Here is a 26,881-nt window from a genome sequence, read left to right as displayed (position 1 = left end):
TATGTTTTATCTTTACTGTTTCTAAAATAGAATATAATGAATTGATAAGCATATTTGTATCAGGTGTGAGTCTATACTGAAGATATTTAGGACAGAGTGAAAAGGCATTTTATAGAGAGAAAGATTTAAAGTAGTAGTTGAGTATAGAAATAACTTTTTAAATAACAGCCTTTATTGAAATATAATTTATATTTCATATAATTTATCCATATAATATGTACATTTCAATGGTTTTTAAAATATTAACAGATTATGATCTCACTTTTAAGTGGAACCTAATCAACAAAACAAACAAGCAAGCAAAATATAATCAGAGACATTTGAAATTAAGAATAATCTGACAGTGACCAGAGGGGAGGTGGGAGGGGATAATGGTGGGGAAGAGGGAAAGGGTTTTCAGGAACAACTATAAAGGACACATGGAGAAAACCAAGGGGGAGTGGAGGCAGGGGAGGGAGGTGGGGATGGCTGGGGTGTGGCGGAGTGGAGGGGGTTAAATGCAGACAACTGTACTGAGCAACAATAAATAATTTTTAAAAATAAAATATTAACAGAATTGTGTAACCATCAACATAATTAATTGTAGTACATGTTCATCACTCCAAAAACAAATCCCTACAAATTAGCAATCACTCTCCCTTTTTTCCCAAATCCCCAAGACCTAGGCAACTACTAATCTACTTTTGGTCTCCGTAGGTTTCATGTAAACACAGTCATATAATATGTAGTCTTTTGTGACTGGTTCCTTTCACTTACCATGATGTTTTCAAGGTCAAAGAAATGACTAAAGAGAATTTTTATCTTATTATAAAAATGGTCTATACATACTTGCTATTTTAAAATGAGCTACATAAAGCAGCTTCCTTAGATAATTAGTCACACATAGAAATTAGGCAGTTCTTGGGTTAAAGTTGGTTTATTAGAATTGTCTGAATTACTTTGCTCAGTGTTTTGGAGCAAAAGCCATTAAAACCTGAAGTCAGGGTTTTGTAACCCTGTTTGGATTGGTTGGGTCTGCCCCGTTTAGGGCCTCAGACTGAATTCGTAATATCACTTCACCAACTTGAACCTGCATATACACTGCAGGGAAACTGGAAGGTCTGTGGATGGATAAGACCAAACTATTATGATTATCAGAAAGGCAGTTCAATAGGGATCCTTGTTAAACCAAGGAGACATGCAGTAGAATAAAAAAAAAATAAGGCTTAGTACAGAGGTTTACAGATGACTCTCAAAATCTAACTGTTGTTTTTATCCTGCCAAACTTCACTAATGTGAATCAATATGTTAGAGTTTTAAAAAGATAACTGACCTATATTGCTTCTGTAATCTGTATTAAAACAAGGATGTTTTCTTTCCCTACCTCAGGAGAAATCTCCCTGGAGACAGAGCAAAAGCTCTTGATATTATGACTCCCATGGTTCAAAGTGAAGGGCAGGTAGCTTCAGATATGTACTGTCTAGTTGGTCGAATCTACAAAGATATGTTTTTGGACTCTAATTTCACGGACACTGAAAGTAGAGACCAAGGAGCTTTTTGGTAAGTATATAAGATCAGTTGCTTGATAAATCTATAATATAAAAAACTGTTTGCAAATTGAAGTGTTAAAAAATTGGTATTACCATTTAGATTATATATTATGAAATATGTCTTAGAATTTATAGCTTTAGTAAACAGTCTTGGTGAAATTCATTTAATGTGACAGAGTAAATTAGAATAAATCAGACAAAAAGATAATTTAAAAAAATATGACAGAAGTACAATTTTGTGGAAAATTCATAAAAGTTAATACAAACACATGAAAGATGACCTGAATGAATGGGAAAATATACCAAGTTTGTGGATGGGAAAACTTGATATTTTAAAGATGTAAATTATCCTCAGTAGGGCTTTTGATGTAATTTGAAAAATTGATTCTAAAATATATTTGAAAAATAAAGGACCAAAAATAGGCAAAGCGATTTGGAGAACAAGGTGGAGGGACTTGTTCTAACAGATAACAGGACTTACTATACAGGACTTACTGCACAGATATAATCATTAGACATTGCAGTGTGAATGTAGACACAGACAAGTAGAACACTGAAGCAGAAGAAATGGCTTGGAACAGATGGAGGTATTTATGAGACTAGACTTATGTCACAGTAGGAAAACTGGCCAGAGGGGAAAAGGTGGACTCTTCGGTACTACTGCTAGGAAATTGGTTTATCTGCTTGGAGAAGTAAACAGAATTGGATCCCTACTTTAAGTTATGCACACACACACACACAAATCTAAGTGAATTAACGACCATAATATCAAAAAATACTTTTAGAATAAAATATACAAATTGCATTTATGACTTTGGCATAAGAATGAATTTCTTAAGCAAGGTTTGAAATACCATAAACTATAAGAAGAAAAGATTGGAAAGCTGAATACATAGAATTTGCTTCTGCTCATCAAGGTTCTGGGTTTTGGAAATGGCAGATTAGGTTCTATTGCACTGATCCTCTTGCCAATAACAATGATAAATGTTGGGAAAATACTTTTTAAAAACACTTGAAAGCATTAAAAAGTGACTAAAAGTAGTCATAAACTAGAGAGGTGTTGATCTTGGATGAAGGGCACCACATTGGAGAAGACCCAATATTTAAATGGCCTTTCACTTGGAGCATTCCCTGGTCTGGAGGGCACAGAGCGGACAGAACTCAGAAGAAAACCAGTCTTACCAGCCTGAGGAGTCATTTTGATTTTGTCAGAGTGCTGGATAGAGTGGGATACCCCTAAATGAAGGAACCACAGAGAAAGAGCCCCAAATCTGTGTATAAATTTCCCTTTAACTCTTGGTTGACCCTGATGTGTGCAAAGGAGCCCAGATGGAAAATAACAGTTAGAAGGTTAAAATAACTAGACAGATACTTCAGTAGCTGCCCAATGTAGGAGAGACAGAATTTGGAGTGTGACCCTCACCAAGGTAAGAGGGGATTGATAAACAGTTTGAGCTTTACATTGAAACTCTGGAAGGGCCAAGGCTTAGGAATTAAGAACTGCATTCCAGAACTAAGAAGTGCACTAAAATGAAGAGCAAAACCCAAATAGAGCCACTCTAATAAGACCTAATACCAAGCTTAATACCAAAATAGAGCTACTCTAATAATACCTAATATATGCCCATTGTAACAAAACTCATACTCTTTAAGAGGATAACAGAATCTAAACTTTCTACAGTATATCATCTAAAATGTCTAATATACCACCAGAAGATACTACATTTGTAAAGAAATAGGAAAGTGTGTTTCATAATCAAGAAAAAAAACATACTTAATAGATACATACCCCCAGAGAACACTGATTTTGGAATTATCAGAAAATGATATTAAAATAACAATGATAAATAGGTTAAGCAGACTACTGGGAAAGATGGATATGGTGGGTGAAAATATGAAGAATTATAGGAAATATATATAAACTACAAAAGAACCAAATGGAATAGATGTTAACAAAGTGAAAAAATAAACCACAGACAGGGAGCAATGCATGTAACCAATATAGGATTTGCATTCAATATTTATAAATAACTTCAAAAATATTTAGGAAAAAAATACGATAAACGGGCATAGGCTATGAATAGGTCATTCACAAAGTTGAACCACAAGTGGCCAGTAAATATTTTAAAAACATAAAAAGATGATTTACCTGCAAGTGATAACAATGCTATTCCATTTTACAATATTTACATTAATAAAAATTTTTTAGTCTAACATATCAGTTGTTCATAAGGATGTTAGAGAAATGGGAGTCCTAATCTTCTGGTTGTGGTAGAAATTTGATAACCACTTGAAAGATTTTGGTAATATCAAGGTAAGTTAACAGCTAGCCTATTCTAGATCTAGCAGATCAACTTCTAGTTATATACTCTAGGGGAACACTTCACTCTTCTCTCCATAAAAGTATCACATTAAATATATATGTATAACGTTGAGGAAAATAAGCAAATGGCAGAAGGATACATAGAGTATGGTATCATTTATAGAAACTTTAAAAACAATCATACACATGTAAGAAAAGCATAGATGCATAAATTCACTTCCAAAGTTTTCAGCTCAGTATGTTGGTTACCAGTGAGGAAGAAGAAGTAAGGGATCATGTAGTGATTTACATGCAGATGCACAGATATTTAAAATGTTTTATTAAACTGAGCGATGAGTATGTGCATGTGAGGGTGCTGATTATATTATTCTATTGTACTTTGTAGTATTTCTAAAACATTCCTAAAATGTCCCCTGATTAAAAAATATATTAAAGGAGATTGACTTACTTCAGGATTTCCTCCATGAAAACCAAAACATTTTTAAGTTGTAAAACAGAAATCTTAACTTTTATAATCTTTCATCATTTTAGTGCTTTAATGGGGGACTGAAGTTTGGATAATGGATTATAACCAGGGAGGACAGACAATTTAGGGATGATGTCTTCTTATATCCTCATAAAAACCTTCAGTTTGGATTTTACATTTGTGTTATAAATTTTTACTATAACCCAGAGAATTTTACATTTTCTCTTAACTGCATTTTTTCTTCTGTTACAAAAGAGTATTGTAACTGTGCAGTCTATTACCGGAAGGTTTACACTTTAAGAAAACTTTTACTTGTAAGAGGATTAGAGAGACTTCCAGTTAACATGGCAGCATAAGTAAGCACGGCTCACCTCCTTGCACAACCACATCAAAATTACAAATAAACTGTAGGACAGCCATCACTCAAAACCATCAGAAATTGAGTTGAATGGAAGCCTGACAACTATGGATTTAAGGAAACCACATCCATCCAGATTGGTAGGAGGGGTGGAGATGCAGAGCAGCCTGGTCCAACATCTACATGTGGTAGATAAAAATTTGGAAGGGATATCTTGGGAGCAAGGAGCCTCAGCCCCACACCAGACCTCACCCAGCCCAGGGTTCTAGAGCCAGGAAGGTAAGTCCCCATAACTTTTGGCTGCAAAAACCAGCAGGGATTGAGTCAGTGAAATAAACTTCTGGGATCCCAAATAGTTAAAGAACCCACACATGGACTTACTCAGACACACTCCCTCTGAGCTCCAGCAACAGGGTAGCAGCTGGAAAGGCACCAATGGCATGCAAGGGGGAATTGAAGTGTTTGGCGTCAGAGCCAGAGCTGGGGGACAGCTTTCTCCCAGACAGAAAGGTGGGCAGAGGCTATAGTCCCTTTTCTGAACCCTCCCCTCACAGAGCCACTAAACTGTCAGGATGATGTCATATTGGAAATTCCATTAACCTGGATAACACCGTTTTCCCTGCCCTGGAGATCCCCTGAGGTTCTGTCCTACCCAAATGACAGTTAACATTGACCTTTCCATACTAATGGCTGCTTATGGCTCATGCTTTACAACTTCCTAAATCCTTTAAAACAAGTGACAGTGAGTTCCCAGCCCCCATACCTCTTACTAAGTGGCCCCAGGCATGGCACTAGCAGCAGCCAGCCTAGATTCACAGTTTGACTTTGGGAATCGCCAAGCCCAACACAAGTAAGTAGCAGCCATCCTGGATTGCTTTATAACTCAGGCAGGATGGCCCTGGGCAAAACACAGGTGGGGGCTGACCTTGGTTTGCATCATCCAAGAAATCCAAGTGCCTGGGGACCCAGTGGACAGATACAGACCACATCAGAGCACCTCCACCCTGCCCGTACACAGCTGATCCTCCATGAAGGGTGGAGGTTGGTCGTCAGTGATCACACCAATCCTTGCAGCTGACTTGCCTTGGTAAATCCCTGCCATTGACCTGCCAGCAGCAATCAAGGCTCAACTACAAGAGGAGGGTGTACTCAACCCACATGAAGAGTGCACATTTAGTACCCAGCTTGGGTGATAGGGGAGGCTGTGCCACTGGACCCTATAGGACACTTACTACATTCGGCCATGCTACCAAGACAGGGAGTCATAGCAGCTCTACCTAGTACTGTATTTTTCAGACCATAAGACGCACCTAGGTTTTAGAGGAGGAAAATAGGAAAAAAAATTTTGAAGCAAAAAATGTGGTAAAATACTTAATAACATAAATAACATAGTATTTCACCAATGTAAATGTAAACAGAACTCAACAGCAGCATTAACAACCATTATTCCTCCCAAATTGAGGGGGTGGGCAAACAAGTACATCTTATAGTCTGAAAAATACAGGCACATAAAAAAGCAGAGGGAGGCTACCAAAATGAGCAGACAAACATGGCCAATATGAAAGAACAGACCAAAATTCCAAAAAAAGAACTAAACAAAATGAAGATAATCTATCAGATACAGAGTTCAAAACACTGAAATAAGGATGCTTAAGGAACTTAGTGAGGACCTCAGCAGCACAAAAAGGATCCAGTCAGAAATGAAGGATACACTGACTGATACAAAGAACAATTTATAGGGAAACGGCAGTAGAGTGAATGAAGCCAAGAACCACATCAATGATTTGGAACATAAGCTAGTAAAAAATAACCAATCAGAACAACAAGAAGGAAAAAGAATAAAAAGAGGATAGTATAAGCAGCCTCTCGGACAACTTCAAGCATTCCAACATTCGCATCACAGGGGTGCCAGGAGGAGAAGAGGAAGAGCAAGAAATTGGGAGTCTGTTTGAAAAGGTAATGAAAGAAAACTCACTTAATTTGTGAAGGAAATAGACATGCAAGTCCAGGAAGCACAGAGAGTCCCAAACAAAATGGATGTAAAGAGGCTCACTCCAAGACACAGCATAATTAAAATGTTAAAGGTTAAAGATAAAAAGAGAATCTTAAAAGTAGTAAGAAGAAAGCAGTAGTTACCTACATGGAGTTCCTGTAAGACTGTCAGCTGATTTCTCAGAAGAAACTTTGCAGGCTAGAAGGGGTTGCAAGAAATACTTAAAGTCATGAAAAGCAGGGACCTACAGCCAAGATTGCTCTCTTCCCAGGAAAGATATCATTTAGAATCAAAAGGGCAAATAAAGAGCTTCCCAGACAAGAAAAAACTAAGGGAGTTCATCATCACCAAACCATTATTATATGAAATGTAAAAGGATTTATTTAAGAAAAAGGAGAATATCAAAACTATGAACAATAAAATGGCCATAAATTGAATCTGAAAAACTAAGCAAATAATAAGATCAGAGACAGAATCATGGATATAGAGAGCATTTTGATGATTGCCAAATGGGGAGGGACTGTAGGGGAATAGGTGAAGGGGTGGGAGGATTAGGAAGTGCAAATAGGTAGTTACAGAATAGCCATGGGGATGTAAAGCACAGTATAGGAAATGGAATAGCCAAAGAACTCATACACATGACCCATGGACATGAACAATGGTGGGTGGATTGCCGGAGGGTATGGGAAGTGCTGGGTGGAGGTGGGCAAAGGGGAAAAAATTGGGATACCTGTAATAGCATAATCAATAAAATATCATTTAAAATAGAATAAAATTTAAAATGTATACAAAATTAAAAAATTAAAATTATACGTAATAAAAGAGCATTAGAATCTGATATTTGAAGCATTATGCCAGTATAGATACTTTGATATGGTAGGGGTAATGAAATGGCAGAGGCAATTTTTAAAAGCCTGATTTTCCTAGTCAGTGAGTTTAAATGGAAAACATCTCCTATGAAGTTAGCATCGTGCACAGGAATAAAATAGTTTCCCCAGTTGAAAAGCCAAACAGTTTAGACTGCTTAGAGCTTTCAGGGTCAAATAAAGTTTAAGTAAGGGGCAGGGTTGTTTTTTGGGGGCGGGGCCGGGGTTGTATTTTAGTTTTAACCTTCTATACTTCCAGGTTCTGGCTCCTTTTTTATGGTTCCCAGTTTGCTGAGGAACATTAACGGTCTCTCAAAGGAGCTTTGTGTTCAAGGTCTTCAGGTCAAATTGAAGATGTCAAATTTAATGATTTCATTTTAGTTTTAGGTATCCACTAATTTTCTAGGAAAAACAGAGAAGGCTGTTAGAGTTCAAAGCCTTTTAATGGGATGGTCCTTAGGAGTTGATCTTGTGTTGCTCTTGTGTGCCACTCACTGATTTATTTAGTAATACATGAATGTCACCTTTATTTTAGATTACTTACCCATAACCTTTCCTTACTGTCATTACATCCGTTTGCCCTAATTTTCCCCCATTTTAACATGGATTTTTTTTCATGCCCTCACACTGTAAAACTACTTCAGTATTTCTCAGTGTTTTGATCCAATTTTCACTGTACTGTAACCCATTCATTCGTATTGATGTGTTGGCTTTGTCCCTAACCTCCATTTCTGTTAGAGCTGAGAAGTAAAAGTACCTTCTCAAGGTGCTGACACAAAGGGTATCACTGAAGTTACTAGGCTTTCTGCCAGCCTTACCCTGCACTTCCCATTTCCTGAATCATGGGTCCCAAGGGGATGTTCTAACTGACCTTGTTGGAGCCTCTGAGTTTTCACTTGTCAAATACTGGTGCTGGGATAAGGACTGGGATGTCGTGGCAGGTGGTCAGGCCCACAGGCTCCTTTCCATTGACACTTTCCATGGCCTGAGTCATTTTCTGTCGACTTGAACAGACAGTGATCTACTGACCATGGAAAGTTTAAGGATAAGGTCTTCAACACAGAAAACAATCCCAAGCAGCTGTGATCACAGTGGCTGTTAGGACTCTGTCAGTTCCCCTTTCTAATGTCTTTACAGAGCAATTTTCCTGCCCTGTATTCCAGGGAGAAAGTTGTGCACACTGAGCATTGTATCTGGTACAGGTACTGTACCAGTGCTCCTTTTTACTTCCAGGGTAGCCTTTTCATGAAGGCCTGTCTTCTGAAAGGTTTACTTGGGGGCTAAGAATGTGAAAACAGAAAACAAGAAAAATGTTTACAGCTAAGGTATTTTACATTTGCAAAATTGTGATATATTGTTAAACTTTCATTGTTGAGGGTTATCTGTAAGAGTAGATGAGTTGTGCAAAGATAGAAAATATGAAAAAAGTTTATGGTTTAGATATTATGAAGTTCGCAGTATTGTGATACACTGTTAGAACAAACTTTGGTTTTTGAATTTTATCTGGGATGGATGGAAGGTGAGTGATGTGAGTGAACACATCCTGCTGATTAAGCATAAAAAAAGAGTGGCCTGTAACACTTGATGTTTTTCGTTGTCACTTCCTTAGATATTTCCATTCACTGAAGGTCTTGTGGATGCTTAAAATAATGCCATTTTTTCTATATTTAAATGTCTATAATCCAAGTTAAGGTATTAAAAATGCCTTTTTGACCTGTAGATAAACTGAGTTTAGCTTTCAGTTACTAAAATATTGTAACTTTTTCAAATGTGTATTTTACTGATTGTGCTATTCCAGTTGTCTCATTTTTTTTCTCCCTTTTGTTTCCTTCCACCTGGTACCCCCATTCCCTCTAGCAGTCCCCACTTAGTTCATGTCCATGAGTTGTACATATAAGTTCTTTGGTTTCTCCATTTCCTACAGTACTCTTAACTTCTCCCTGTCTATTTTGTACCTACTAATTATGCTTCTTATTCCTTGTACCTTTTCCCCCTTTCCCCAACTTCCCCCTCCTCACTGATAACCCTCCATGCGACCTCCATTGCTGATTCTGTTCCTGTTCTACTTGTTTACTTAATTTGTTTTTGTTTTTTAGGTTCAGTTGTTGACAGTTGTTAGTTTGTTGTCATTTTACTGTTCATATTTTTGGTCATCTTCTTCTTCTTAGATAAGTCCCTGTAACATTTCATATAATAAGGGCTTGGTGATGATGAGCTCCTTTAACTTGACCTTATCTGGGAAGCACTTTATCTGCCCTTCCATTCTAAATGATAGCTGGATAGAGTAATTTTGAATGTAGGTCCTTACCTTTCATGACTTGGAAAGCGACTCTTTCCAGTCCCTTCTTTCCTGCAAGGTTTCTTTTGAGAAATCAGCTGATAGTCTTATCGGAACTCCTTTGTAGGTAACTGCTCTTCTCTCTCTGTGTTTAAGATTTTCTCTGTATCTTTAATCTTTGGAATTTTAATTATGATGTATCTTCATGTGGCCCTCTTTTGGTCCAACTAGTTTGGGACTCTCTGAGCTTCCTGGACTTGTATGTGTATTTACTTTTCCAGATGGGGGAAGAGCTCCTTCATTATTTGTTCAAATACGTTTTCCATTTCTTGTTCTTCCTCTTCTCCTTCTGGCACCCCTATGATTCAAATGTTGGAATGTTGAAAGTTGTCCTGGAGGTTCCTAAGCCTCTCATCATATTTTTGGATTTTTGTTTCCTCATTCTGTTCTGGTTGAATGTTTTCTTCATTCTGCTCCAAACCATTGATTTGATTTCCAGTTTCCTTCCCTTCACTGTTGGTTCCCTGTATAATTTTCTTTATTTCATTTTGCATAGCCTTCACTTTTTCCTCTATTTTGCAACCATACTCATCCATTTCTGTGAGCATCCTGATTACCAGTGTTTTTAACTCTGCATCTAATAGGCTGGCTGTCTCCTCATTGCTTAGTTCTTTTTCTGAAGTTTTAATCTATTCTTTATATTTCTGTCTTGGCACACCTGTTACGTTGTAAGGAACGGAGCCTTAGGTATTCACCAGGGTGGGGCAATTGTGGTGCTGTATGTGGGGGAGGGGTCAGAGAGGGGACAAGCCATTTGCTCAGCTCTCGCCCACTTTCAGTCACCTCCTCCACTTCCTGCAAGCAATTGGTGACCTTCCCAGTGCTGCCGTGTTGCTGATTCCTGGGTGGGTGCACTTGTATGTGTTCTAGGACACCATGGACCCCTCAAACAGACTCTCCTGAGACTGGCAGTTTCCTCTGCCACCACAATACCACAGGTTTTTACAGCCAGAAGTTATGAGGAGGAGTCAGAGAGGGAACAATACCATTTGCTCGGCTCTTGCCCTGCTTTCAGTCACTTCCCCCACTTTCCTCAAGCCAATGGTGCCTGTCCAGGCGCTGCCCTCATGCTGATTTCCAGGTGTATGGGCTTGTGTAGCTTTTAGGACCCCGTGGGCTCCTCAAACTGACTCTCCTGAGAGACTTGCAGTTTCTTCCACCACCACAGCCTCCACAGGTTTTTATAGCTAGAGGTTATGAGGGTTTATTTTCTCAGTGCTGGAACTCTGGTTTGCACAGTCTGCCCTGGGCTGGGGTTTCTCACTCCCCAGTTGTTCCTCCCAGTTTTTGTTTGCACGTGAATATGAGACCACCTGGTCTGCCAGCTGCTGCCTTGTGGCACATCCTTTCTGCCCTGGCTACTCATCTCCACCTCTCCTACCGGTCTGGACGAATGTTTCTTCTTTAACTCCTTGCCTGTCAGACTTCCATACAGTTCAATTTTCTGACAGTTTTGGTTGTTTTTTTTTTAATTGGTTGTTATCCTTCCTTTGTTTGTGCGAGGAGGTAAAGAGTATCCACCTATACCTCCATCTTGTCCACAACTTTTTTTTTTTTTTTAATCCTTACCCAAGGATATGTTTTATTGATTTGAGAGAAAGAGAGAAACATTGATATGAGGAAGAAACATCGATTGGTTACTTCCTGTACACACCCTGATCAGGGATTGAACCCACAACCCAGGTATGTGCCCTGGCCAGGAATCGAACCTGCAGCCTTTCAGTGTACCAGACAATGCTTTAACCAACCAAGCCACCTGGCCAGGGCAAAAGGTTGTAGCTTTTTATCATAGCTCTTCAATATAAGGTTAAATATAAGTTAAAGAAAACAGCAGCGGTGCCTGTCACAAGTCTTATCAGAGGATGTTGGGGCAAATATGGGATAAAGAACAAGGGGAGAAGAAACGAAGCTGGGAGGATATTAAGCTTTTGAGGTATGATATGTTGTGACCCGCGAGCCTAGAGTTAGACCCTAAAAGAAGGCCAGAGTTTCAGAAGTGACAGACTTAACTAGAATGGCCCAAGGAAATATTACAGACTGTGACTTGGAGGACCGTGGAAAGTTCATTGCTTAGACTATCTCCAAAATTTTTTAACCTCATCTAAAAAAAAAAAAAAACCCATGAAATAGTTATATTGAATTTATGTGCAGCATACTTATTTAAAACATTTTGTAATATTCATTATTTGTTCAATAGGTAGAAATAATAGTCCCTTAAATTGAGGAGTTCCCCCAGGATTTTGGTATCTTATTAACTATTGGAGGCTTATAAGCACCTTGTTAAGTAGGGAAGGCGGACATTTTTCTTCCTGTTTTACAACTGAGCAATTGAAACTCAAAAAACTTAAGTGAGTTTCTTGATGTCCTGTGACTAATACAATTTCAAATCTAGGTTTTTTTTTCAGATCTAGTATTGTTTTTACTACATTTCAGGGATGGACATTTTCAGGAATGTCTATATTATTTTGTTGAAGTCAAGTGGACTTCTGGGAAACTGACAAGAGATAAAAGTTGACTCTGTAGTCTTGGGCAAATTATTTAACCTTTGGGGAATTCTCCTTTTTAATAAAAAAATAAGAATAATACTGACCTAGATGAGTCAGAATGCTCTTAGCATCCTGCAAGTAGCAGAATACCTTACTCCAGTGGTTTTAAACAATAAGAAAGTATGTCTTTCAAAACCTGAAGTCCAGAAATAGGGCTGGATCTGGCATAGGTTGAGTCAGCAGCTTAAAAATGTGAGGTTAGTTCTGTCCCATCATTATGCTGCGGGTGGCTCTGCCCTCAGGCTGGCCTTCTTAGGACTGAAAGATGGCTACGACCATTTCAGGCATCAGTCCAATGTAGCCATACCAAGGTCTGGACACCAAAGGAGGCCATCTCTTCCTTTTTTTTTTTTCATCATTTTCCAGCTCACACATGCACGTCAGATTTCACTCCCCAGCAAAGATGGACCCCTTGACTCTAGTAGTACACACGCTGGAGCTGTGGTCTACCCCTGGAAGGCAGACCGAAGGATGCGGCCTGCTTAGACCCCGGATGGAAAGCTTAGGGCACTTGGACAGGAAATCCCAGGGCCCAGGGGCTAGAAAGGAGGCCTGGAGGCTGGAGGAGGGCCTGAGTACAGTCCTCCATAGCACAGGGCTGGGCGTCAAGGCCCCTCTTTGTGTATCTTTTCCTTAGAACTGAGAAAGCACGTTCATAAAAACCTATCCAATACTGGAACACTTTACAAAGTATATGATTGCCTAACCACTATACTGTGGACCTGAAACTAATAGACAACAATACTGACTATAAACTGTAATTGAAAAATAAAATTAAAAAATAGGGAAAATACCTACCACAGACTTTTCTTTATGCTTCCAGTATTTCATCATTAGCCCACTACGACAAAAATCACCAGCAAGAGTATTACAACTGGTTCAAACTGATCACTTTAGGAGGAATGAATTCTCTGTTGTGAGGATTAAATAAAACAACATATGTTAAAGACCTGGAATAGTAGGCACTTGGTGTTCCAGCCTTAGTATGTAACGTGTGAAAATATTTTGTATTTCTTTGTATATTGTCATATTTATTCCTTTTCAAAATGGACAGTAACAAGGCCCTGGCTGGGTAGTTCAGTTGGTTAGAGCATTGAACTTGCCATACACCAAGTTTATGCTTTTGATCCCCAGTCAGGGCACAACAAGTATCAGCCAATAAATGCATAAATAGTGGAACAACAAAATCAGTGTTTGTTTTCCTCTCTCTTTCCTTCCTCCCTTCTTCTCTCTCTAAAATCAATAAGTAAATATTTTTTTAAAAAATTACTAGCAATATTAAATTTTTCTTTTCCTAAAAATTCCTAAGGGTTTTCTCTCTAGTTCTGGATCTAGCTGAACATTTTTAGCTTATGAGGGAAAAGTTACGAAGGAAAAGTGTCTGTATACTTTACGCTTTGTTTGAATTTCATGCGCAGTGGCTGTCGTGGGTCACACGGGATCGGCAGTGATTGGACTCATTTGGCTTTACAGATGATGGTCTCCTCGTTCTCAGAGGGAGATGGGAAATCATTTTTGGAACTTTGAAAGGAAATTTGGTACCTGTACTATATTAGCACAATCCTGTCTCTCCTGTAAATATCCATAGGCAAGAAATTACAAGCATTAAGTCTGTTTTTAGCCTTAATGGGTTCTTTTTTCCATAGTAACTTGGGAAAGAACAGCCTTGCCTTATCAACTAATTTTCTTTTACGTCAGTGAAAGGGCTGTTCAAACAGTAGCGTGTGCCTAATAACACTTTAGTTTTTATGTTATTGATGGGATTGGCTTGACTTTGGAAGAGTTATGTAACAACCCAATCAACCTGCAAATAAAGATCAATGTCTATTTTCCATTTGCCAGATTAGCCCTTTATTCTTTTTCTTGACTTCGAGATACCTTTCTCTGTGTAATCTCTATTACCGTCCTTACCACCCAGTGTTATCTCACCATTCTTCCACTGACATCATTTTTTATTTAGTCCTTTATTGTATCTATTAAGTGAATTTACCATTTTTGGATGTTTTTCATTTTTTAGAACACAAAGTCTGAAGAGTTCTTAGTAATTCAGCATGATACCCAGCTCTGTGGTGTGCAGATACAGATGGCTTCTAGGGGCTAGCAATTCCAGGATGACTTGGAGGCTTAGGTAGAGCACACAGTTGCTTTGTAAATAATTACCCTGGTGCCTTAGGTGCAGTTACATTGATGCCTTGAGCTTGATTAATGCTGTATTCAGCAGATGATACATTGAATGAAGCATGTTATGGCTTGATCAAGTAGAAGTCCAAGAATAGATAATGCTTAATATGCCACTGTGGAGGTTTCCTAATTGTGAATAACAAGTATTGAATACCTAAAGAGAGCAGCTAAAGCTTGCTTCGTGTAACATGGTTGTCAGCAGAATGAAGGAGAGAACTAGAGGTTTGCCAGCATTATGCTGAAAAGAAAGGAGAATATAGAGGAATAAGGGTGATTTCACTTCGTGAATAAAAGCAGTCATTTCTAAGCCTGGCTGAACATCGTATCACTTGGCGAGTTTTTCACAGAACTGAGTAAATTGCCTCTGGAGATTCTACTTAGTGGGTCCATTTTATTGAGTAGATTAACCATGATTGCTGATACACTATTCCCTTTTTATTAAGTATTTAGATTTTCCCCATATTTTGCCATTATTCCCTTCCTCCTAAATTTTTACTGTTCTTCGTATCCTTAAAGATTTGATTAAATTTAAGTATCTGGCACCACCTCTGTTTCTTCCTCAGAGCATTCCAAAAAGTGTCTCCATCCATCTTCCCAGCTTCCATTGAATATGGGATTTGCACTTTAGTTTGAGAGAATTGGCAGTTACTGAAGGATCAGTTTAGGTTGCTCCTAGACATAGGAGAACTGTGCATTCTCAGAAGCAGTCAAGTGCACATTAAATCCCTGAGCTATGTGTTCTTGTTGTGAGCAGTTGGCAGAGGTGAACAGAGCTGAAATACTTTAATTTGGCATGAGTGCAGTGACAAGTGTCTCTCCCGCACTGCCTTTGGGAATGTGAATTGGTAAGACCTTACTGGAAAGTGATTTGGCATTGTGCATCAGGAGCTTTGAAATAATTCATGTTCTTTAATCTGTTAAGTCCTTTGGAAACCATCCTAAAGAAATAGATATGTTTACAACCATGGTCACTATACTGAATTTTATGGTAGCAAAAAATTGAAAGAAACCCAACTGTATAATAGTATGGCAAATGTTAAATGAAGGATAACATCCTCATGTGGTGGAATATCATTCATTCAAAGTTGGAGGGAGTTGGTGATAAAAGTACAGGATGGGGCAAGAGTAGGTTTACGGTTGGGAGTATGTGAAACAGTTTATTCTTGCATTATTATTATTTTCCATATGAACAATTGTAAACCTACTTTTGCCCCTCCCTGTATACATGACCTAAAACTTACCATTTAACCATTTTTAAGTGTGATTCAGTGGCATTAAGTACAGTTGTATTGCTGTGCTACCATTATCATTCTCCATCTATAACTTTTCTCATCTTGCAAAACTCAAACTCTGTACTTGTTAAACAGTCTAGTCTCCCGTCCTCCTAGCCTCTGGCAACCACACCATTCTGTTTTCTGTCTGTCTCTGTGAATTTGACTACTCTAGTACTTCATAAAGTGGAATCATGTGGTGTTTGTCTGTTTGTGTGACTGGCTTATTTCACATAGCATGATGTTCTCCAAGTTCACCCATGCTGCAGCATATGTCATAATTTCCTTTTTAAGCTAAATAATTGTATTTATACACCACATTTTGTTTATCCATTCATCTGTTGATGGGCATTTGGGTTGTTTCCACATTTTGGCTCTTGTGAGGAATGCTGCTGTGAATGTTGGTGCACACATGTCTGTTTGAGTTTTCTGCTTTCTGTTCTTTGGGTATATACCCAAAAGGAAATTGTGGTTTAAAAATAATCTTTAATATCATATCAAATTTTGAAAGATTATAAAAATAGTATGATTCTCTTTTGACAGGGAAAGGTGCGCATAGTAAAATGACTGGAAGAACATGATTAGAATTTGAGATTCTTTATTGTCTTTCTGACTTTTCTATTATAAGGAATATATACAAATAATGGTGCATAGTTTGAATTAAATAGAGCCTCCCCCATCTCCAGATGAATTCAACACAGTAATTTGGCATTAGTTGTCTTCTAATGCTGTCCTGCTTTGCCTCTGAGTTATTAGTTTAATTTCAGAAATATCCCTAGAGATATAGAACACCATGAAATTCTAATTTAATTACTTTTATGTCTCACATAAAGAATCATAGCTGTTATATCACAAAGAAGGAAAAAAGACAGCTAAATGGAGAGAACTTGACTTGAGCCTAGTTGCTGCTTTGATGGCAAGTACATGTTCTTTAGGTAGAAATAATCAGTCCAAGAATATTTCCTTTATTCTTGGCTTTGTTAATGTCTCAGTGTAGATGCAAAAAATGACTCTTTCTTAAAAAGACTTCATCATTTCATAATCAAGTACTTAGAGCTACCTTGCAACCAGCTGACAGATACAGGGCTAATAATAAGGCAACCTTTGAACAAAATGTATTGCTTTGAAAGTTTAATGAGAAGTATGCATCTTTTTTATCTAATAATGTATTGAGGAATACAGATTATTTACCCTCTTTCTAGAACTATTTAGTACTAAAACAGAAAAGAATCAACAGTAGTGGAAATACCTTCATACAGTTACTCAGTCACTAGACTTAAGATGTGAACATCTGTTTCTACTCTTTCCTTCATGAAGTCTTCTTTAATTTGGTTTCACTCACATCTCATCATTTCTCTCTTTATAGATAGATTTATAATATTAATCATTGTTTATAGGTTTTTAATGTGAGGACTAACATATTTTCCATGTTAATTTATCCTCATGCTAGTTAAACTCTGAAGTTTTCAAAGACACAGAATTTCTCCTCTGGTTCATTTTTATGGGCAGATTCAGCAGTATTACCATATCAGTCTTTTACAGTTGTTAGTCTTTAGTCTAATAAGATTGATCAAATAAACATATTTTTGTGACAAACACCTTTCTTCCCAAGAATTCTTCAATATCTATTTCTGTTGTATACAGAATAATAAACCTTATCCTTAATATGAAAGCAGTTCTCTCTGTTTTTTTGTTGTTGCTGTTATTTTTCCTTTTTCACTCAGCTCCCTTTTACTAAAACAAACAAACAAACAAAAAAGTAATGAAAAAGGACTTAAAATTTTTTTTTAACACACACCAAAGGGTAGGCAAAGTGATACAGAGAAGAGGGCTCAGGCCTTGAAATCTAGCAGAACTGGGTAAAGTTCCCATTCGACAGCTCCCACCCATTGGACCACTTCTAAACTGCATGGCTTAATATTTCCATGCTTCAGGTTCACGATCAAGTAACTTGAGGAAATCTTCCGTATCCTAAAGAGTTGTCAGAATTAGAAACATTAGGCCTGAACAGTCAAGTATAATGCCTTATATCTAATAGGTGCTCAGTAATCTAAGCCAGGTAAAATTATTGTTTTTTTACCATTTCATGTTAATCACAGCTTTCCTTGGTAGGGAATGTCATCTGTGCTATATTGTATTTTTTGTTAGAAATAGACTGTCCCCGTTTGTAGGAAGAGTATATCTGCCCATCCCATGAGACTAGGTTTGGGCGTGTGTCTTGATTAATGCTCACTATCAGCAGCGGTTTAAGAGCCGTGCTGTGGTGGTGCCGTGTGTACTTTTCCTTAGCAGAGAAAGCTGCTCCTTCATGCTGGGTCCCAGAGGGAAATCAAGGTGGAGCAGACCTGAGCCAACTAATGCAGAAACACAGTGTGAACAGCATTTCAAGCCACTGGGGTTTGCTGTTGTTTAATACCGTGGCACACCTACCCAAAAAAGATAGATGCATCATCTTCGGCCAAAATGCATGGTTCCACTATTTTAACAGCTATATGAATTTTTTATCAAGTTTGAGTCTTAAAAATAATAAAATGGAATGATAAAATATATATGGAAAATTAGCACCAAGGAAGTAGAGAATACAGATATGCTGATAATAAGGATCAACATGCTTGATATAACTGAGTTTCAAGCTTTTTAGTAGTTGCATGAAAAAAGATTATATACCACTTCTTTGGAGGAAACTGAACTCTCTCTAGCAGCAAACAAAAGGAATTTCTCACGTAAGGCCCTATGTAGGCAATAATGAAAGCTATATAAACAATGTCATCAATATTTTTATCAAGTAGTGAATTCTAAAAACGTTAAAATGTAACATGGTGTAAGTGATACACAGTTTATTCATTTAATGTGGCGAGAGGATGTAGTTTTATGGTCATAGCTTTTTATCAAGGTTGGGATTTAGACTACTGAAAGAACGCTTGTATTTATCACTTGTCTCAGCCCAGTTCTTGGTAAGAAATGGATGAATTCTTCTTCATTCAGCAAGTAATTTGTAATCCCCTGCCGTGTGTTAGGCAGTCTGATGATTCAGGGACTGGAGATTCAGTGTTCAACATGACTGACAGTTTCCTTCAATGTTCAGCTGTTATCATGCAGTACTATGAGCCTCAAGTACTAGAAGAATAGGAATAATTAATCTTATAGATATTTATGCTGTAGTTAAAATATATATTGTTTACGGCAACAGAAAAAAGATGTAAGCCCAACTTTTCATTTTGGTTTTCACACGTAGGAAGCAGCTAGTCAATATTTATTGGCTGCTTTGAGTCATATCTTACTTTTTACATCTTCCTTTTAGTATCTTTAAAAGATATATTTTATGTTCTCTGGTTTCAAGAGAGATGAAAGAATTTACTTGTTGAAAAATATTGAGTATCTTGATATGAATTGGCAGAAAGGAAAGTGTATACCTTCTTTCTTCTCTCAATACTCTTTTTTGTTGGGACTTTCTTGATTCTGAACAAACACAAAGACCTTTGAGACATATGTGAGTCTAAGACATAAATCTTGTTTGTCCCTGATAAGACTTGCATTGAAGATCAGTAGTCTGGATACATGCTTTTTCCGTTTTAGAACGGGGAATCCTGGAGAGATGAAAATGCTTTGTACTCACCAGCAGTGATACATTTGAAAGTACTTTTTTCTTACTCCACACACATAACTGTTCAAGCCAAATAGTTAATATTAATGTAGATTTGATTTTGTTGGCATCAGAGATATTTGTTCTATTTAAAAAGTAAGACACTTTAAAAGGGCATGTGATCCTAATATTCAGAAAAATACACTTTTTCTTTCCTTTTGAAGTTTAACTTATTATAAATTATGGAAATTTTCAAGTATATATGAAAGCCAAGAATATACTATAATATATACTATTATGCCTGCTACTACTTTTGTTATTCCTCTTTCATTTTCACCATTAATTTAAATAGGAATGCCTTTATCTTGAAATTGTAATGTATTTTTCCCTACATGACCTTTTTTTTCATATCATCAAATAGTCATTCATTAGGTATTTAGACCTTATATTTTTTTTCAATCTGATTTTTTAAAATAAAGATTTCATTTCATATTTATATCAGACAGCTTCTGTTAGTCCTTAGGGCATTTATTTTAATTTTCTTCTTCTTTATGCTCCCAAATGAAATAATATTGAATATTGTTGCCTGTCCAGTGATGAATGTGAGGAGACTCTAGAATGGCCTTTAGAAGTGTTACCTTGAAAATACAGTGGATATGCAAACACTGAAGTCTTTTGAAAGGCTGACATGTTTCCAAAGGTTGATATTCAGTTTCATGCATATTCAGAAAAAGGTTCTTACTCTCTTTGAGCTAAAATTAGTGTGCATGAGTACAATCTCTGTTTTTCTTAATTTCTTAGTGCAATTAGGTTCTTCATTTCTATATCACTCTTATGGAACTGATGGTTTCAGTATGTTAACCTATATGATCCTCCTCATTGCTTTGTATATTTTTAAGGCTTTTAATAAAACCACTGTTAAAGATATGTGCAACGTTCTTATTTTTAAATTTCCAGTGCTTACAGATGCACACATGCACTATCTCACATTTCTGGTAAACTACTGAAAAGGAGTTTTTTAAAGGCTGGGTTGCTATGGTGAGAGTGGGTTAAGTGGGGGAATGCAATGGAGCTGAGGGTGAGGATATGCAGTCACTTAAGCATTAAATCCTAATAGCACACTAGATTCTGGGGTGAAGGCCAGGGGAATATTTTTCCTTGCTTAGGCATTGGAGTTATGCAAACAGAAGCTATTACACACCCAGAGTTTCATGATTTGAGAAAGTAAACGTGTTCATTTTTTTTCTTACAGGTTCAAAAAGGCATTTGAAAGTGAGCCAACACTACAGTCAGGAATTAATTATGCAGTCCTTCTTCTGGCAGCTGGACACCAGTTTGAATCTTCCTTTGAGCTCCGGAAAGTTGGTAATCACAGCTTGATATTTTACATGGAAATCCGTAAACTGGAGTCAGCTTGGTACAAAGAAAGGGTCATTAGTAGATACACCTTTGCTTTCTACCTTATCTGACTTCCTGAAAAAAAATTTTAATTATATATCCTTGTTTAGTGTTTCATACTATTGTACAAAATCCTATATTGGGGTGTAATTCAGTTTTTAGTTTATTTTACCTATTTCAAAAAAAAACCCTCTAGTTAATAGTTACTCTTTTAGCTCAAACTAACACAGAAAATCTGGACTCTGCATTCAACCTTCAACCCCCAAATAAGGAAGTGTTTTGTGGAACATCAGGAACGTTTCCTATGTTAACTTGAGTTTGCTTTTGCTTTCCTGGTGCTCAAAATAAAAAAAGAAGAAGAAGAAGAAACCTCCGATATTTTCTGTTTCTGTTTCTTGTGCACACCTGCCCCTGTGATTTCAGTGGTGTTGGAGATGGTGTCTCCGAAGCCCCAGAGCACCAGCTCAGGCAGATGGCGTTAGCAATGGCTGATACCCACAGAGACCATCTCTGAACTGTAGCCACTGATTGATAGGGCGTATTTTGTCCCTTTTATCTGTGGACATTATCTCACCTGTTGACCCTTCTTTGAAATGTAAAGAGATTAGGGCATATTAGCAACCAAATTTTGTGTAATTTTCTTGGTTTTCACATTCGTAATGTGATTCTAGGGACTGGAATACTTTCTTCAGTAGTTGGATTTTGCTTTCTCTTTGAGTATGTAATTGCCATCTTTTAGAGAACTCTTAAAACTCTTGTAAGAGTTATTACTATAGACAGAAATACTTGACCATATTTTTCTGGGAGGAAAAAACTTGATTTTAGTGAAGCTATGAACAGTAGAATTTTTCCTTTAAGATTTTTAACTTAAGAATGTTTTTGTTTAATTTTCTTTAAAAAATAATGAGCACTAGACAGTTTTTACATTATTTTGGGAAGGGCTAATATGTAGGGGGGACCTCCCCCCCCAAAAAAAACCCAATTAACTTCTGGAAGGCAGGCTCCTTGTAGTACAATCTTCCCCCACTAGGTGAGTGTTGTAGGAACCCTTTCGTATCAGTGTACCAGCTGGCATTGTGAGTTCAGCTTCAGTGAATTTTTCTGAAGGCTTTCAACATGTGTGCCTATTTCACCATGGGTGATTTTCAAGTTCACCTGCCCACAACTGCTCTGAGTATTCATCAGTTTTTGACCAAAAACAACATAATCCCCACACCCCTTTCTCCCTATTCATCCGATCTTGACTGAGTGACTTCTTTTGTTTCCCCAATGAAAAAATTTGTCAAAGGGAAACATTTGCAGATGTGGAAGAGGTGAAACCAAAAACATCGGAAACACTAAAAAGCATCCAAATTGATGAATTCAAAAACTGTTATGTGCAGTGGAAAAAATGTCTCCATAGGTGTACTGCATCATATGGAGAGTACTTTGAAGGTGACTGAAGTTTAAGCATGTTAAGAATGAATACATTTTTTATAAATAAATTTTGGGGTTTTGGGGGTCCTCCCTCGTAAAATAGCCATATGCAGTGTTCTAGGGAATCTTAGAATGCAAATAAAGTTTGAGTATTAAGTACTTTTTGAAAGGCCCAGACTTAATGAATAATAAAATATGTATCACTGCTGGATTGCACAAGTATTCAACACACAAAGTTTTATTCCAAGTACTGTTTTCAGTTGGTAAGTGCAAGCACATTGCCGCTTGTGCTTTTCATAAATTACAATTATAAAGAAATGTTGCATTTAAGGTTAAATTTAAGACTCTACAGTAGCCAAATAGTCAGTGTGTCCTCATGAATCAGTGATCTAAAAGTAATTCATGTTGCCTTATTCCTGAACTTACGGTGAATTTTTATTGACATCTCCAGGTTATTAAGGAATTGATATTCATTTGCATTTGCAGATAGAGCAATAGCCTAGAGGTTTGAAAATGTGCATGTTCTAAGTTTTCATTTTTAATTTAAATGTAGATTAAGATGGTCAGCCTACTGCTAAGAGAGATCTCACCACAAAAAAGAAGTGGTACATGTGACCTGATAGAGGTGGGAGCCATGCCATGGTAGTAGTAATCACTTTGCAACATATAAGTATGTCTAGTCATGTTGTACACCTTAAACATACACAATATTATACATCAGTTATATCTCAATAAAGCTAGAAAAGAAAGAGGGTCAGCACTGAGATTTGAGGAATGCTAATTAATAGAACTTTGTAAAGGAAACATACTTTAGTTTTTTTCCCCAAGAACTCATTTATAATATACATTGAACAAGAACTTGAAAAATATTATGAAGTTAAATTTTAAATTTTGGAAATTACAAAACTTAGACATAAAATAGGACAATGAATTTTTAGCTACTGCAAGAGCTAAGTTTTAGACTTTTTAAAATTCTGTGTTCTTAATAACTAATAGGCAGTTAAAAGTCACCAATTTAGATTCTGCTCTATTATAAATTATGCTAACCAACATGGATTGACCTACTTAAAGTTAATTTTTATGTTGTAAAATAGCATTAAAGGGATTGTCAAGGAAAACCAGGTTGATTAAATAATTTAGTAGTCTAATATAATAGCATTAATATTATGTAATAAAAATAAGATTAATTAATAACATATTTGATATATTTTGAAAATATAGTTTAAAAAGCATTTTAACACATTTTTCAGTACTTTCTATATTCTCCCATTCCTTCTCTTGGACCCTTTAAAACATATAAATTAGTCTGAATTACTGAATTTTTATAGCATTAAACTTTTCTTTATGAAATATTTTTTTAGATGCATTTTGATATTTTGATTTATTTACTTAGACAGGGTAAAGAATTAAAAATTAAGATGTCATAAGATGATCACTAAACATCATTATCTTAAGACCTCTAATGTAAGAAATGATTCTTAACTACATTGCTGCTTGAAGACTTTTAATTCTTGTGTTTGTTTGAGGTTATGACTAATTGCTTTATGAAGTGTTTTCCTTTCCCAGTTTTTGAAAACTCATTGATATTTAAACTATTTAGAACTGAGATTTAATAACACGGACTAACATCTTACGTTTTCATCCTATTTTCAGCTTCACAAGCTTGACAATTAATATTCAAACTTTAGCTAAATGAAAGATCATTCTCTGATGTTCAGTGGGATTTTTTTAAACTATATTACACTTTATGGGAGAGAGTCAGAATAATAGGTTGGGGTATCCTGCAGTAATGATGATGTAATTAAAAAACAGTGTGATTGGAATTCATACAAACCACTATTTCAATCTCATTTTTAGTGAGCAATAAAAATAAAATTTTATTACTAAATATATAAAAAATCTATGAATCTATAAAGATAATCAAGAAAAAATCAAAACAAAACCAAAATTCATCACCAAGCACGAATCAACTTATTTGTTATCTATGGAGGTGACCAACTTCTCAGAACATTGGAAATTATAGGGGAAAAATTAAGTACTTTTTGTTCATTTTAAATACATACTATAGTTCATCCAGTTGATGAGATAAAGCTCATCTTCAGGCATGCTACATACTAAATGTATTTTGTTCAGGGGAATGTATTCTTCAAAAGAATGAATGATAAAACTGATCATGAAAGATGTTGAAGTAAGGATTTTGGCAAGGATCAGTGAAAATGTTTATTTGTGAAAAAATTTATAATTGCATATTTACATGGTGCCAAAGCTCACTCGCATGCAGATTGCCTATTACTTAGAAAGGAGCAATTGATACCTATGCATTCCCTCCAGGGGTCAGGCTGTCAGTGATCCAACTAGCATCCTTAGTGAGTTGGCTCCATGCAGTCTTCCTGATGTGGTGGATGTGGAATAAACAGCAACTCCTGTGAAATAGTCTCACCAAAAATATTTAGCCTGAATCTTAAGATCTAACGTCCAGTCAATAGGAATCACAGTGTCTAGAGAAATAAATCAGACACCATTGTGAAGTGCTATCAGATAGACCTAGAATGTGAGGACATTCCACAAGGCAGCCTTCCTTGGCTCTTTAAAAAGTCAGTGTCATGGCCTTGACCAGTGTGGCTCATTTGGTTTGGCATTGTCCCACAAAGCAAAAGATCTTGGGTTCAATTCCTTGTCAGGGCACTTTCCTGGGGTGTAGGTTTAGGCCCCAGTCAGCAAGAGGCAATGAATTGATGTTTTTCCCTGACACTGATGTTTCTCTCCCTCTCTTTCTCCCTCCTTTACCCTCTCTCTGGAATCAATAAAAGAAAAAAAAATTAAAGATCAATGTCATGGAAAAAAGTATGGGTGGATTGGTTACATTAAATTAGAGTTCACAACATAAAAAACAAATGTGATTAGTAATTCTTGATTAGATCTTGCTTTGAAACAAAAAAGCTATAAGAAACATTTGGGGAAATACCAGAGAATTTGAATTAGGACCAGATACAAGATAAATACTAAGGAATTGTTATTTGTGTTAGGTGCAGTAATTGAATAGGATAATATTTTAGTTAATGCTGCAACAGTTAAGGGTGAAATGCCATGATGTCTGTAATTTAATTTGAAATGGTACAACAAAAATATTCAGGGAGATGAAGCAATAGCAAAAGGTTAGCAATAATTGAAAATATAGCCCTTCATTGTAATATTTTTTCTCCTTTCATGCATGTTTGCAATTCTCCATATCGGAAAATTGAAATGGAAAGAATCTAATCTCCACTATTTATGGAGGCTGTCTGACCTTAGACAAGTTTTTCAAGGTCTCTGAGCTCTTTTTTCCTTATTGCAAGAAGGAGATAATCTGTAATTCATTGTGTGGTTGTATGGATTGAAAGTTATATTTCCAATGTGCTTTGCATTGTGCTAGGCATCTAATGAGTTGATCAGTAAAGGCTCTGTTTCCTACCTTTCTCCTTTAAAGAGGCCTTAAATCTAATAGTAGCTCCAAGTCTTAAATCTATGATAAAACTAAGCTATTAAAAAATCTTCAGTTCTTAGAAGCCAACCAATTCTGATTATAGCACTTTCAGTTTAAAATGCCTAAGCAGACAGTTAAGTCTTGATATTTGAAGTAGTAATGACAATCAGGTGATATTTGAAGAAGTAGTGTTTATTGCTTGTAAATTTAGCCAGAATTTTTTTAATCCTCACCTGAGGCTATGTTTTATTGATTTTAGAGAGAGAAACAATCAGTTGCCTTCCATACATACCCCAACTGGGGAGATCGAACCCACAATGTAGGTGTGTGCCCTGACCACAACCTTGCAGAATTGAACCTGCAACCCTTTGGTATACAGTGTACAGGACGATGCTCCAGCCAACTAAGCCAACCAGCTAGGACTAGCCAGAATTTTTTTAAAAGAAAAATATACCACTGGTAAGGATGTGGTAAAAAATATAATTGTACATCAGTAATAGTGCTTTAGCAATTTGGGCCTATGAATCAAGAGCCTTAAAAATGTTGTTGCCTAGCACCAAGTATATAATGCTACTTCTAAGACTTGTTCCTATGGAAATGATTTTTTAAATATGGAAAAAATATTTTATGTACTAAGATGTTTATTCCTGTATTCTTTCATGGGGGAGTTCCTAAATATAACCAATTAAAGCTATGTTCTTAACTACATACCTAAAAGATTACTATCTTCATGTAGAAACAGTTTTCATACATCATGTAGAAAAAGCATAAAAGTTAATTCACAAAAGAAGTGCAAACATCAAAGTCAATTTCAGTGGTTAAAAAGGCAGTGGTGGTGTTTTTTTCTCCACCAGATTGGTAAAGATGAAAGAACATGAGAGTGTCCATAACTGGGAAAGGTGTGGACAAGAGATTACTGTCAGGTGCCACTAGTGAGAATGTAAATTGGTGCAGCATTTCTAAGGAGAATTTGGCGAAATGCATCAAAACTTAAAATGGGCACATCTTCTGCACCTAATGAGTCCAGGGTTAGGACTTGATGATAAAGAAATAATTGAAAAGGTATACAAAGCTATGTGTACAAGAATGTTTATAGTAATAAAAAGTCATCAGCTACACTTGGCTAAATAAATTGTGGCATAGCCATATG

General features: G+C 36.6%; 1 protein-coding gene across 2 annotated transcripts in view; it reads left to right on the top strand.

Moving 5' to 3' along the window:
• MAP3K5 (mitogen-activated protein kinase kinase kinase 5) overlaps positions 1–26,881 on the top strand; it is a 180,914-nt gene that overhangs the window by 72,642 nt on the left and 81,391 nt on the right. For both annotated transcript variants that reach the window (XM_028508900.2, XM_036024775.1), the window contains exons 7-8: positions 1,369–1,539; positions 20,707–20,819. In XM_028508900.2, coding sequence (XP_028364701.1) covers positions 1,369–1,539; positions 20,707–20,819 — 284 coding nt within the window. The remainder of the gene's footprint in view (positions 1–1,368; positions 1,540–20,706; positions 20,820–26,881) is intronic.

Source organism: Phyllostomus discolor, chromosome 4 (assembly GCF_004126475.2).
Source record: "Phyllostomus discolor isolate MPI-MPIP mPhyDis1 chromosome 4, mPhyDis1.pri.v3, whole genome shotgun sequence".
In the NCBI taxonomy this organism is placed as follows: domain Eukaryota; kingdom Metazoa; phylum Chordata; class Mammalia; order Chiroptera; family Phyllostomidae; genus Phyllostomus; species Phyllostomus discolor.
The sequence above is the reverse complement of the archived record's forward strand: the minus strand, read 5'-3'. Positions and strand labels throughout refer to the sequence as shown.